Raw genomic sequence first — 14,456 nt, 5'->3', positions numbered from 1 at the left:
TGATTTGGGGCTGCTTTGCTGCTTCGGGACCTGGACCGCATGTCATCATCGAGGGGTTGTGTTCATTCGATTGGGATGTGTTCAATAAAGGCATGATATATATGTTTATATATGCATGACTATAATTGTTTGAGTGTTGTCAGCTTAAGCACACTGAGTTTGTTCAAACTTTTAACTCTGATGGAGGTGAAATCACATTTTATGACCAATTAATGGAGAAAACCAGCTAATTCTAAAAGGGTTCACATACTTTTCTTGCCACTTTATATAATGCCATTTTTCCTGCTGTTCTTCGATTTTATGAGGTCAAAATATGGTTTCATACAAATGGAAATATCTATATCTGTTAATTATGCATTGCCGATAAAGTCTCTCAGACTGAATTGAAGCCTGTTGATCATCATAACTGGTGACTTGCTCCATCGCTTAAAATATTATGAGTTTTGATAATATAACACTAGAGGAGTGTTCTGCTGTATTTTAGTGAAATAAAGGGATTTATTTAGACATTTCTAATTTGTTTGGCTATTTTATAGGTATAAACAACATATTATTATGTCTGTGCATAAGGGTGCATTTATAGTAATGTAACTCTTTGCTTTGTGTGTGTAGAGGCCCAAAGGAAGCTCATGCCCCAGACTGTGACTCCAGGAGGCCCCGTGGAGGTGAAATCCCCCACAGCTATGCAACTCACCAGAGAATTACTGAAGGAAAAGGGTATTGCTGGTCTTTACAAGGGCTTGGGAGCCACGCTGCTCAGGTAGGGGAACATTTACAAACAAACAATGAGCAAAAATACTGACAGAATGATTACCTAAACTAATTTGGTCTCTTTTTCCAAATTCTCTTTTCTCCCTTTAGGGATGTCCCTTTTTCTATTATTTATTTCCCTCTGTTTGCTAATCTGAATAATCTGGGGAAGAGGGGAGCCGACGGTCCCGCCCCGTTCTACGTCTCCTTTGTTTCCGGCTGCATCGCGGGCAGCACAGCCGCAGTTGCCGTCAACCCTGTGGATGGTAACATACTTTTAACTTAAAGGGATAGTTCACGTGAATATGAAACACTCACATGCCATATACTCATCTTAAGGAGATGTTTAGTTGAATATTAAATTCAGACTGCTCTTTATTGATACAATTAAATCATGCAGTAAACATGTTCTCAAAACAACAACAACAAAAATGCACCATAGAAGTAGCCCATATGACTGGTGTTCTATATTTCAAGACTTCTGAGGTCATATGATAGCTTTTCAGTGAATAAAAACTTACCTTTCTCTCTGTTCCTCACACAAGGTTATCATATGTCTTCAGAAGTCTTTGAATATAGAACGTGGATTACTTTAATGGTGCATTTTTTGATAGGGAAAGAAAGCCATAAGGGTTTGGAAAGACATGAGGGTGAGAAGACTGAACAGTACTCTGTTATCTTTACCATAATGTAATGTTTGCAATCAAATTTGCGATAAGTTCTTGCACTGGTATATACAGAAGGAAGTGACCACAAACTGCACAGTGTGTTATGCAATGCACAAATCAACATCTGTGCAGTTTCGTAACTGAACATTGAACCGGCTTGAACTGTACAATTGTGTGTGTGTGTGTGTGTGTGTGTGTGTGTGTTTCAGTGATAAAGACTAGGTTACAGTCGCTAACCCGAGGTAGTCAAGAGGACACCTACTCTGGGGTGATGGACTGCATCAGGTGATTTGATACTCTCATTTTTTATTGGTTAATAAGGCCATCAGGTGACCTTGTTTTATAAATTGCATTTATTGCAGCAATCTGGTTACAAAAGGTCAGAGGTCTTAAGTATTGACCTTTAGCATTGCTAGCAAATGACACGAGTTTGTACAAACAAAACTGTAAATAAGGGTTAGTTCAAACAAAAATGGAAATTGTATCATTATTTGCTCACCCTCATGTTGTTCCAAAGTCGCATATGACCAGTGTTGGGTGTAATCTGATTACAAAGTAATTAGTAACTTAATAGATTATATTTAAAATTCTTGTAATCCGTTTACAGTTATTTAAATTACTTTTAAGAACATTACTTGGATTACACATTTCTAAAATTAAATAATGTAGAATGCTTGTAAATAGAACACATTTACACATTTCTGTAACACCTGAGTGGCCCTATAACGTGTCATTGTAAGGATGAAATGCGTGATGTACTTGTAAAATATTTACATTTGAATTTGTTGAGAGAAAAGTCGTTTCTGTGAAAAGTGTTTTGCAAAGTAATTTAAAAGTACAGTAATAAGTGATGAGATTACTTTTGGTAAAGTAATCTGATTATAATTTTAGAAAAGTAATTAGTAATTTATGGTATATTACTTTTGGTTTTGCAAAGTACAGTTGAAGTCAGAAGTTTACATGAGGTTGTACGTAAGGTTGAAGTTATTAAAACTTCTTTTTTAACCACTCCACAGATTTCAAATTAGCAAACTATAGTTTTGGCAAGTCGTTTAGGACATCTACTTTATGCATGACACAAGTAATTTTTTCAACAATTGTTTACAGACCGATTGTTTCACTTTTAATTGACTATATCACAATTCCAGTAGGTCAAAAGTTCACATACACTAAGTTAACTGTGACTTTAAGCAGCTTGGAAAATTCCAGAGAATGATGTCAAGATTTTAGGTAATTAGCCAATTAGGCTAATTGGAGTCAATTGGAGGTGTACCTGTGGATGTATTTTAAGGCATATCTTCAAACTCGGTGCCTCTTTGCTTGACATCATGGGAAAATCAAAAGAAATCAGCCAAGACCTCAGAAAAACAATGGTGGACCTCCACAAGTCTGGTTCATCCTTGGAAGCAATTTCCAAATGCCTGAAGGTACCACATTCATCTGTACAAACAATAGTACACAAGTATAAACACCATGGGACCATGCAGACATCATACAGCTCAGGAAGGAGACTCATTCTGTCTCCTAGAGATGAACGTAGTTTGGTGTGAAAAGTGCAAATCAATCCTAGAACATCAGAAAAGGACCTTGTGAAGATGCTGGTGGAAACGGGTAGACAAGTATCTATATCCACAGTAAAACGAGTCCTATATCGACATAACCTGAAAGGCTGCTCAGCAAGGAAGAAGCCACTGCTCCAAAACCAACATAAAAAAGCCAGACTACAGTTTGCAAGTGCACATGGGGACAAAGATCTTACTTTTTGGAGAAATGTCCTCTAGTCTGATGAAACAAAATGTAACTGTTTGTCCATAATGACCATCGTTATGTTTGGAGGAAAAAGGGTGAGACTTGCAAGCTGAAGAACACCATCCCATGCGTGAAGCATGGGGGTGGCAGCATCATGTTGTGGGGGTGCTTTGCTGCAGAAGGGACTGGTGCACTTCACAAAATAGATGTTATCATGAGGAAGGAAAATGATGTGGATATATTGAAGCAACATCTCAAGACATCAGCCTGGAAGTTAAAGCTCAGTTATAAATGGGTCTTCCAAATGGATAATGACCCCAAGCATACCTCCAGAGTTGTGGCAAATTGGCTTAAGGGCAACAAAGTTAAAGTATTGGAGTGGCCATCACAAAGCTGAACTGAAAAAGCGTGTGCGAGCAAGGAGGCCTACAAACCTGACTCCGTTACACCAGTTATGTCTGGAGGAATGGGACAAAATTCCAGCAACTTATTGTGAGAAGCTTGTGGAAGATACCCAAAACATTTGACCCAAGTTAAACAATTAAAAGGCAATGCTACCAAATACTAACAAAGCGAATGCAAACTTCTGACCCACTGGGAATGTGATGAAATAAATAAAACCTGAAATAAATAATTCTCTCTACTATTATTCTGACATTTCACATTCTTAAAATAAATTTGTCATCCGAACTGACCTAAAACAGGGAATGTTTTCTATGTTTTCTATGTCAGGAATTGTGATAAACTGAATTTAAATGAATTTGGCTAAGGTGAATGCAAACTTCTGACTGCAACTGTAACTGAAATTACAGTAATTAGTGATGTGATTACTTTTTTCACAAAATAATCGGTAAAGTAATTTGATTATAATTTAAGAGAAGTAATGACTCATTTGTGGTTGATTAAATTTTTGCAGTAACTTACCCATCACTGAGTAAATTATGACAACATTTTCATTTTTGGGTTTACTATCCCTTAGTTTTGGTACATTTTTATTTATACTCTATTTTCTATCCGATCACAGGAAAATATTACGTAACGAAGGTCCCACTGCTTTCCTGAAGGGGGCGTACTGCCGAGCTCTCGTCATAGCCCCGCTCTTTGGCATCGCACAGGTGGTCTACTTCCTCGGCGTGGGAGAATTGATCCTGAGCTATCTACCCAAACGGAACAACTAACCAATCAAGTCACTGCCTTTTCATCATGCATTGAACCAGTCAGATCTTTTCTCCGCTCTCTCACATGTCAGAAGGTCGTCATTACAGAAGGATCAAAGCGTAACGTGGACCACTTCACTGATTTAAATTGTTTGTTGTTGTGCCATTTGTTAAAAGTGACGTGTATTTTTATCGGAATGTGGTGTTTTTAATATCGAGTGTAAAGTGAGACTGTGTTTGCCAAGCTGCCTGTTTTGTCTCGTCCTGTCTCACGCTGAGACAAAATAACCTTGATCATAGATACAAAAAAATTATTTTACAAGCATTCAATCTAGGGGATGTGTTTTCTATCTCACAACATTTAAACCGTAAAATTCAGGATCCACAATCAATCGTAACACTTTAAAAAAGACACCCTCGTTAAGTATGTGCTAAAATATCAATCTTATTTTAATATCTTGAATCTAGAGGGCATGTAATGTTTTTTGGGAACTTGAAAAGTTTCCCCCCGACATTTGTTATGGCCTAGTCTGAATGCCTTTCCTCTGGGCAAGGAACAACCTCGAGAAAACAATGGACGTGTGTGTGTGTTTATCATTGGCTTTGGGAAAGAAGCTAGACTTTATTTAATGATTTAGACACATATTCTTTCATTCTGGATAGCCTATCAGTTACATGAGTGAAATTGAGTAATTCAGGTAATTTCTTGAAAGCATATCAGTTACTGGGACATGTGAAATGGATTTGAAAGCCTCTCAAATTAACCAAATGAATGTGGAATTGCCTCCAACCAGGGTGTAGCAACTTTATAGCAACTGGTAAGTTATAAAGTTCACCCCCTGTTTTTTTTGAGAGATCATTTTATATCTTAAGTCAGGGGTGTTCAATCCTGATCCTGACGCGCTATCCTCCTCCAGAGTTTAGTTCCAACCCTACTCCAACACAGCAGCTGATTCAGGAGTGTTTGATTAGAGTTGAAGTCCATGCAAATCCATTTTCGTTTGAAAACACATTGATTTTGCCACGTTTATGCCTCTCATCGACACTAGAACTGCATTTTCCTTCACCAAGAATGAACATTTTGAAAGACTTTCGAAAGCATTCTCTATTCCTGCACACTTTGAAAAACCAAAGTAAAAAGACCAAGTGCAACGTCTGGTAATCCTTCTATGGTTAGCGACTACTTACCAGTGAACATGTTTACATGCTCACCAAAATGCTGAATAACTACCAAAAATCAGCTGATACAACAACAACAACAACAACAACAAATATTGAATCTGCTTTGCATTTGCACAACAGTTGTGCACATTAGATAAGCCAGTTAGAACACCAGTAAAGGTATTTATAAGCAATGCAAAATCAGTGGACACGTGCACGATCTTACACCAAATAGGTTTAATAAGCCGACAGTGTGTGTGCTCATGTAAATGCCTTGTACGTATTTCCATTAAAGAAATTTAAGCATAAACCGATCGGCACACATAGATTTTTGCCCATTGCCCCTATTTCACATTGAGTAAAAACTTTATTGGCGTTCTTACAGGCTTTTCCTATGTGCAAAACTGTTGTGCGTATGACTGTTTACATTCTGACATCTAAAGCAAAGAATTCTCAGATGATTTTATCTCATGCAAATGCGTTTGTCTTAAATTGTCGGATTAAAATATAATAATTATTTAGTAGTTATCAGCATATTGCTGTGGATATTAAGCTCCGCTCCACTCCAACCCTGTCCACTGCAAACTCACATTATCCTGTTATACAATTCTATTACTAAATATTATTTTAATGTGAAAACATTTACAGTTTTAGGGTTCATATCTGTTTGATTTCATGGCCTGCGTTACAGCTACATCTAGTCCAGTTCTATCAGGAAGACTTGCAGACTTGAGTAAAGTTTTAGATGACATTTATTTGATGAATATGAAACAGGAATGGACTCTTTTGCCTAAGCCCCGTCTGGTGGTCTGAAGAAGTTGTACTCGGATCCTGCCGGAGATAGGAGGCAGGAGCGAGGAGCCTACCCCCGTGCAGGACGGGACTCAACTGGTGGTGGTGGGGTGGTGGAGGTTGCAATGTGATAGATTGTGAGCAGACTTATAAAGCAATGGCTTACATGTGATTGGCTAAGAGTTACCTAGCTAATGTTGCGATGATGTACAGCTGCTAGTCATCCCGCTACATCTACAGTGCACTTACTTTTCTAGCAAAGAGAAAGAATGCTAACAAATTGCTAACATGCTAGAATGCTAACAATTTAGTTAACAGACACAACACTTGATTTACAACATTTGTTATTTGTTAATCGTCATTCAAACTTTGCGAAAAGCACATAGTCATGGGGTAACTTTCCAGACTTTGTACTTGATAATCCTTACTCTATAGATGTATACACCCATATAGTATATCTCACTATATATTTGTATCAATAGTTTTATTAGTGTATAATTGTGTGTATGCTCATTGTTGATTACTGTGTAATGTATATATGCAGATGATATTATGAACTGTTATGATTATGGGTTTTGTTTTGTTTTGTGTATGATGGCTTATTTGCACACCTGCCCATTCCTACTGTTTTTCTTTTTGGCATCTGCAATCCTGAGATTTAAAGTGATAGTTCACCCAAAAAGAAAGGAAGTTTAGGCAGTTTGTGAGTCTCGGTCACCTTTCACTTTCATTGCATTATTTTTCCATACAATACCAGTAAATAGTTACTGAAGCTGATTTTCGGCCTAACATTTCCTGCAGTGTTCCACGAGAGAAAGAAAATCATACATGTTTGGAACAAAATGAGAGTGAGTAAATGACATAATTAAATTTTTGGGTGAACTGTCCCTTTAATATGCCAGTTTACACTTTGGTCTTTGAATCAGACCTGTAATGTATCATGCAGGAACAAACATTGTTTCTGCTCAAATGGCTATGTGAAGCGTGTGACCTTTTTTAATGCTTGAATGCTCTACCAAATGAGCCGAACCAAAACTAAAATGGTTTCAAGATGTATTGCTTCTTTAATTGATGCTTACGGTTTTATTTATTGCTGACATTTGCAGATGCTTTTGGGACGATCCAAAATATTGTGGAAACAAGCCTATATTGAGAACTCAAAAAGAAAAGATCAAATTGTCTATGAAGCATGTTCTTGGCTCAGGCTCACAAATGATCACTTTGCCTAGCTCTGTTAGAGTACATTTTCATACTGCCTAATGATTCCTGACCAAATCCCTGCCTACTGTATACTACCTGTTTCATAAGCTTTCATTTCCTTTTCCCCATTTGTTTTCCCCTTCCCTCCCTTTTTTTCACTTTCCTTTCCTTTTCTTTTCCCTTCCCTTCTCTTTCTCTTTTCCCTTCCTTTCCCTTTTCTTTCCTTTCCCCTTCCCTTTTTTCTTTTCCCTTCCCTTTCCCTTTTCTCTTCCCTTTCCCTTTTCTTTTCTCTTCCCTTCCCTTCCCTATTCTTTCCTTCCCTTCCCTTTTCTTTTCCCTTCCCTTTTTTCTTTTCCCTTCCCTTTCCCTATTCTTTTCCCTTTGCCTTTCCCTTTCCCTTTTCTCTTCCCTTTGCCTTTCCCTTTTCTTTTCCCTTCCCTTCCCTACCCTTTTCTTTTCTTTCCTTTCCTTTCCCTTTTCTCTTCCCTTCCCTTTCCTTTTCTTTTCCTTCCCTTCCCTTTTCTTTTCCCTTCCCTTCCCCTTTTCTCTTCCCTTCCTTTTTCTTTCCTTTCCCTTTTCTTTTATTTTCCCTTCCCTTTTCTTTTCCATTTTCTTCCCTTCCTTTCCTTTTTCCTTTACATTTAATTTCCCTTTCCTCATTTCCTTTCCTTTTTCCCTTGCTTTCCTTTACCAATTTCTATTTGATGTTCCCTTTTTCTCTTTCCTTTACTATTTCCCCTTTTCTTCCTTTATGTTTTCCATTTCCTTTCTCTTTCCTTTTCCGTTCTTTTTTCCAATTTGCTTTCTGGTTCCCTTTTCCTTTCTCCCATTCATTTCCTTTACTTTTCCCCACATTTCTTTTTCCTGTTTCCTTTCCCCTTTCCTTTTCCATTTTCTTTTCTTTCCATTCTCCCTTTCCTTCCTTTCCCTTTCCCAATGTTGGCATTATTACACTGTCTGACCTTCACTGTAACTCAGACTGCTAACCAGTTACGATGTTGTACTGGTCATATACACACTGCAAAGTTTAGGAAGTGACATCAGTGTCACTCCACAAATCGCAATTGACCAGCTCAATGTTGGAATGTTATAGTACGGCAATAGTTTAAGCCACTATCGAAAGAAGCACAGAGTTTTGTTTACACACATTAAGCTGCTGCTCTGTGTCTCACACTTCTAATTACGTCATTAACAATTATAACAACACACTACATGGACTTAATGACAATTTGATTGTCACTACAACGTTCCGGCAGTGAATTTGGTTATAGAATCCAGTTGGAACCAAACTGTGTGTACAGATTGGGAAGAAGACTGACAACCATATAAAGCTGCAGTGTGTATGTGGCCACTGACTACTCAAAAGTCACTCTAAGCTGTCTTACAGGAGAAAGACATTTAAATGTGCTTTAAGTCTGAAGGATTTTCACACCCAATTTGAAGGCTTGTCTGATTTTCTTAAGTACTTTGGCTAACATGCTCCTACAATTGAAGAATGTTTCAGAGGGATAGATGGTTCTGCCTTACAAGTAAACATCTCTAGACTTGGTGAAGATTATTCACAAATTAAAAACTGTTCAGATGCTCATATTTCATGTTAAAGGTCATGACATACTTTACAAGGTCTGAATGTGTCCAAATGGCAGAACCTTTCTGACTGGCTTACCTCATATATTGTTAATTGTTAAATGCAAGTGTATTGTAAAATTTGAAATTTTATGCCTAATTTGAAATGACTAATGGCAAAGCCGACCCTGATGACCTTTTTATTCGTTTCTTGTCTTTGTTTCGCAGCTTTGATTTTGTTCTATTATTTCCTAAACATTCCAAATGCTCACTTAAGATATTTATTGTCATTATTGTGATGATTATTCTCTGTCGTTATTTTTTATTGTAATGATGATTTCGTCTTATTTCAAACTGTGTTTTTGTTTCGTTTCGTAAATTGTACTTTTTTAATCACACCTCTGATTCTTATTGTGATTTCTTCCACGTTCTTTAATCAGCTGTGAACTTGAACTCGTTGTGTTTTGTGACCGGTCATGTACTTTACGTATGAATATTGGGAGGGGGTTTAATTGTGTGCATGGGATGTGAGTGTGTGTGATGGCGTTGTGCGTTTCTTTTTTTGTCGTTTATGTAATACTAAAGTCTTATTTTCTCCCTCCATTTCACTTTCCACCATCTGTCTGTCTTAGCAGAAATAGCATTGATTTTACAATCAACAGAGAAACAAACAAACAACAAAATAAACAAGCACAATAAAAATCGGGCACAAGCACAATACTCACACGCAGCCACTCATGACACCTCCTTTAATATCGTACAGTATTCTGTATGCTAGAGTACAGATGTTATAAGCAATTTAAGTATCACCTGTTTTGTATTTGACAAACCAGAGAATGTATATTTGAATCGTGTAACCATTGATGATAGATAGAATTCAGTTTTATTTGGTAGTAAATAAGATGTTAATATTTGTAATTTCATTATATATCTAATGAAGATTATATATATATATATATATGCTTTAAGAGGACCAGCACACATTTATGCACTAATTAAGAAATAATCAGAAGACACATAAACAGGTATATCTCACAACAACATGCCAAGGTCACATTTTACTGCATATATAGTCAAAGGTTTGGAATGTTGTACAGATTTTGTTCTTATGGAAAGAAATGTGTACTTGTATTCACTTAAGTGGCATTCAACTGATCACAATGTATCAGTCAGGACATTCATAATGTGGAATTTACTATTACAATTTGAAAAAACTACTTCAAGGAGTTCTCATCAAAATCCTCCATGTGCAGCAATGACAGCTTTGCAGATGCTTGTTATTCCAGCGGTCAGTTTGTCCAGATACTCAGGTGACCTTTCAACTTACACTTCCTGTAGCACTTGACCTTTCACCCCACACTTCCTGTAGCACTTGCCATAGATGTGACTGTCTTGTCGGGCACTTCTCAGGCACCTTACAGTCCAGCTGATCCCACAAAAGCTCAATGTGGTTAAGATCCGTAACACTCTTTTCCAATTATCTGTTGTCCAATGTCTGTGTTTCTTTGCCCACTCGAACCTTTTCTTTTTGTTTTTCTGTTTCAAAAGTGACTTTTTCTTTGCAATTCTTCCCATAAGTCCTCCTGAGTCTTCTCTTTACTGTTGAACATGAAACCGGTGTTTAGTGGGTAGAATTCAATGAAGCTGTCAGCGGAGGACATGTGAGGCGTCTATTTCTCAAACTAGAGACTCTGATGGACTTATCCTCTTGTTTAGTTGCACATCTGGTCTTCCACATCTCTTTCTGTCCTTGTTAGAGACAGTTGTCCTACAGAAGACTGTAGTTACACGTTTGTATGAATGATGTTTCTTTTTTTGCCATTTTTGACCTTATAATGACCTTAAGACATGCCAGTCTATTGCATACTGTGGCAACTCAAAAACAAACACAAAGACAATGTTAAGCTTCATTTAAAGAACCAAATATCTTTCAACTGTGTTTGATATAATGGCAAGTGATTTTCTAGTATCAAATTATACATTTATCATGATTACTCAAGGATAAGGTGTTGGAGTGATGATGCTGCTGTCTAGATTTAGACAAAAATGACTTTTTTCAAATCGTGATGGTGCTGTTTTATACATCAGTAATATCCTGACTATACATTGTGATCAGCTGAACTCCACTTTGATGAATTAAAGTACCAATTTCCTTCCAAAACATCAAAATCTGAACATTATTCCAAACTTTTGGCTGCCAGTGTGTGTGTATATATATATATATATATACACACATTACATTTGAGTGAAATATGACCTGAACATTTTCTTTACAGGATTCATGAGATTGAGATTCAATTATGCTGCTGTTTATTGACCTGTAGAGTTATAGATAGAACGTCCTGCTTCAACAACGTCTTTGCTTTCCTTCTTTAGAAGGAAAAGTGCAATAATGCACTCAGAGTAGTCACACTATACACAAACACGCAAAATACACAAGGCCCTTCTGGAAGTCCATGAAAATCTGTATGTCAAGGCAGAGTGAGTGTTGTGTTGAGTTTTGTCACACGTGAGACTGAAACTAAAGACACACTGATCGTGTTGCATTCCTTGTTAGATTGTTGTTCAATAAAAATACATTTGTTCATTTCAGGTTTTTGGGGTATTTTATTTAGCTTGTAATGGTTCTTTCTGATTAATAATGCTATCATTTTCACAGTGTTATAAGAACTGCTCCGTGTTTATTATTCTGCAATTAAGAGACTGATGGCTTTAACTAGATCATTACGACAACCAACTCATGCGTTTTAGTCAATTACAAAACCATAAGATGAAACGGTCCATTTCATTTTGTCCGATCACATATTTTAGGTGCTTTAGAAGAAGTTATTAGCTTTACAACAATTTCAGTTTGGAAATCTCTGCTCGACATGATTTTAGTGTGATAAAATCTCTTTCAGTGTTTACTGTGGTTGTATTCATGGCAGTGAAATTGTAATATTGTGTATATTTTTCACAGAGGAGGTTTGCAAGTGATTTTATTACACTAAAATAACATTTAATGTTTGCATCTCGTGGGTATACTTTTGAAACAGTGAGTATTTTAGTGTTTATTGACTGGCCCCCATTCACTTCCATTGTAAGTGCCTCACTGTTTATGTGCCATTGACTGAGCATAGCATAATCTGATTTATTATGACCATCTTGCAATTCTAACAAGGTAATAAACTAAAAGTGCAGTTCAAGACCACTGGTGTGTGGGTTGTTTAAAAAATTGGATAAGACCAAATGAAACACAAAATCAACATTAGTACATTTTAAAAGAATAGTTCACCCAAGAAATGAAAATTCGGACAATGGCATTAAAATGTATCAAATGTCATTCACGTTTATTCAAACAAAGACCAGGTTTGATGCCAATAAAGCCAAACAGGCATTGGTTCTCACATGTAACTGATCACAAAGTGTTAAGTTTCAATATGAGAAGGTGCAAATGAGATTTGAGAGCAACAGTTGAGCGAAAACTGACTTCAGTTGTAGTACTTGTGCTTTTTGTCATTTTTTTAGATGGACAGCAACTGGTCAGTGTGTGCTTTCTTTATATGACAAACATTAAACACAAACATTGTGCTAAACAAGGAGTGGTGGTGGCGTAGTGGGCTAAAGCACATCACTGGTAATCAGAAGGTTGCTGGTTTGATCCCCACAGCCACCACCATTGTGTCCTTGAGCAAGGCACTTAACTCCAGGTTGCTCCGGGGGGATTGTCCCTGTAATAAGTGCACTGTAAGTCGCTTTGGATAAAAGCTTCTCCCAAATGCATAAATGTAAATGTAGAGAGGAATGATATAAGAATGAGTAACTGATGACAGAAATGTCATTTGTACATTTTCAACTATTCAGGAGTTCAAGAACTGGTTTTCACAAGGTCATCATGTCAGTGCAATATTCAGAATGGGCCTCTGGATGTCACTGTGGTGTTGCTATAAATAATTCACTGCCTGTGGAATGATGAAATATGAATTATTTGATCCTTTGAGACACATGAGCATTGCAACTCTTAATACGACCCATTCTTACATTATAAAACAGCAAGACCGAGGGCCATTCAGACAACACATTCATTAATATTTTAAAAACGGCCCAGAGTTTGTTTCCCTACTGCTTCAATAATGGTAACCGAAAAACAGCATTAATGTGATTTATAACTGACAGTGTGAATGTGTGTGCATGTGCATGTGTGTGCATGTGTGTGCGTGCCTATTGGAATTCAATGTGCTTTCAGGGTTAGGTTTCACATCGACTGGATTAGAAAGAGCATTCAGCTCTATTGTTTACAATAGAGAACACTATACGTTTACTCTGCAGGTCATTTTGTACTGATCTCCTCCTTATGTGGGACATCAAAACACACAATAGCAGTGAGTCATTGCACATTTCCAGTAATTGCACTCCGTGTAAATGCATAAAAACTGCACACGATCGCAGCCTATTAAGTTCAGATTCATCCTTTACGGTGAGGGGCTTTGATGCTAGAGCTTGAGATATGAAATATTACGCAACCCCCTCGAGTAAGAGCTCTTAAAGGAAGAGTTCATCCTTTAACTTCCATGTCATTCTAAAACCTGTATGCTGTTTTCTTTCTTACACAAAAGGAGTGATTTTTGAGGAATCTTTCCACAGACCTTTAGCATAAAGTGATCGTTTATAGTGTCCAAAACTAAAACCTATTACCGTAAAAGTCTACAGGTAAAAATGTAATTAAATAAAAAAAGATCTCCTCACAATAGTTTTGCATTACTTTGAAGTAGTTAGCGTTCCCTCACAATGTTCCCCAAATCTGAGGATTGGTTTTACCAGCAGGACAACGCTCCATGCCACACAGTCAGGTCAATCAATGTGTGGATGGAGGACCACCGGATCAAGACCCTGTCATGTCCATCTCCAGACCTGAACCCCATTGAAAACCTCTGGAATGTGTTCAAGAGGAAGATGGACAGGCACAAGCATCAAACAAAGCCGAGCTGCTTGAATTTTTGTGCCAGGAGTGGCATAAAGTCACCCAACAGCAATGTGAAAGACTGGCAGAGAACATGCCAAGACAGATGAAAGCTGTGATTGAAAATCAGGATTATTCCACCAAATATTGATTTCTGCACTCTTCCTAAGTTAAAACATCAGTGTTGTGTTTAAAAATGAATATGAATTTGTTTTATTTGCATCATTTGAGGCCTGAAAACATCTTTTTTGTTATTTTGACCAGTTGTCATTTTCTGCAAATAAATGCTCTCAATGACAATATTTTTATTGGGAATTTGGAAGAAATGTTGACAGTACTTTATAGAATTAAACAACAATTTTCATTTTACTCAAACCATAGGAAACTGATCATTTTTACAGTGGCCTCTTTATAGAGCTGTATACTGTGTGTGTGTGTGTGTGTGTGTGTGTGTGTGTGTGTGTGTGTGTGTGT

General features: G+C 37.2%; 1 protein-coding gene across 4 annotated transcripts in view; it reads left to right on the top strand.

The window, feature by feature from the left end:
* LOC127640628 (mitochondrial glutamate carrier 1-like) overlaps positions 1–11,612 on the top strand; it is a 33,386-nt gene extending 21,774 nt beyond the window's left edge. For all 4 annotated transcript variants that reach the window (XM_052123293.1, XM_052123294.1, XM_052123295.1 and 1 more), the window contains exons 8-11: positions 613–760; positions 862–1,016; positions 1,628–1,703; positions 4,192–11,612. In XM_052123293.1, coding sequence (XP_051979253.1) covers positions 613–760; positions 862–1,016; positions 1,628–1,703; positions 4,192–4,345 — 533 coding nt within the window. In that variant the 3' untranslated portion in view covers positions 4,346–11,612. The remainder of the gene's footprint in view (positions 1–612; positions 761–861; positions 1,017–1,627; positions 1,704–4,191) is intronic.
* Positions 11,613–14,456: the final 2,844 nt, after the last annotated feature.

This window comes from Xyrauchen texanus, chromosome 49, assembly GCF_025860055.1.
Source record: "Xyrauchen texanus isolate HMW12.3.18 chromosome 49, RBS_HiC_50CHRs, whole genome shotgun sequence".
In the NCBI taxonomy this organism is placed as follows: domain Eukaryota; kingdom Metazoa; phylum Chordata; class Actinopteri; order Cypriniformes; family Catostomidae; genus Xyrauchen; species Xyrauchen texanus.
Note: the sequence above shows the minus strand (reverse complement) of the source record. Positions and strands in the feature narration are given on the sequence as shown.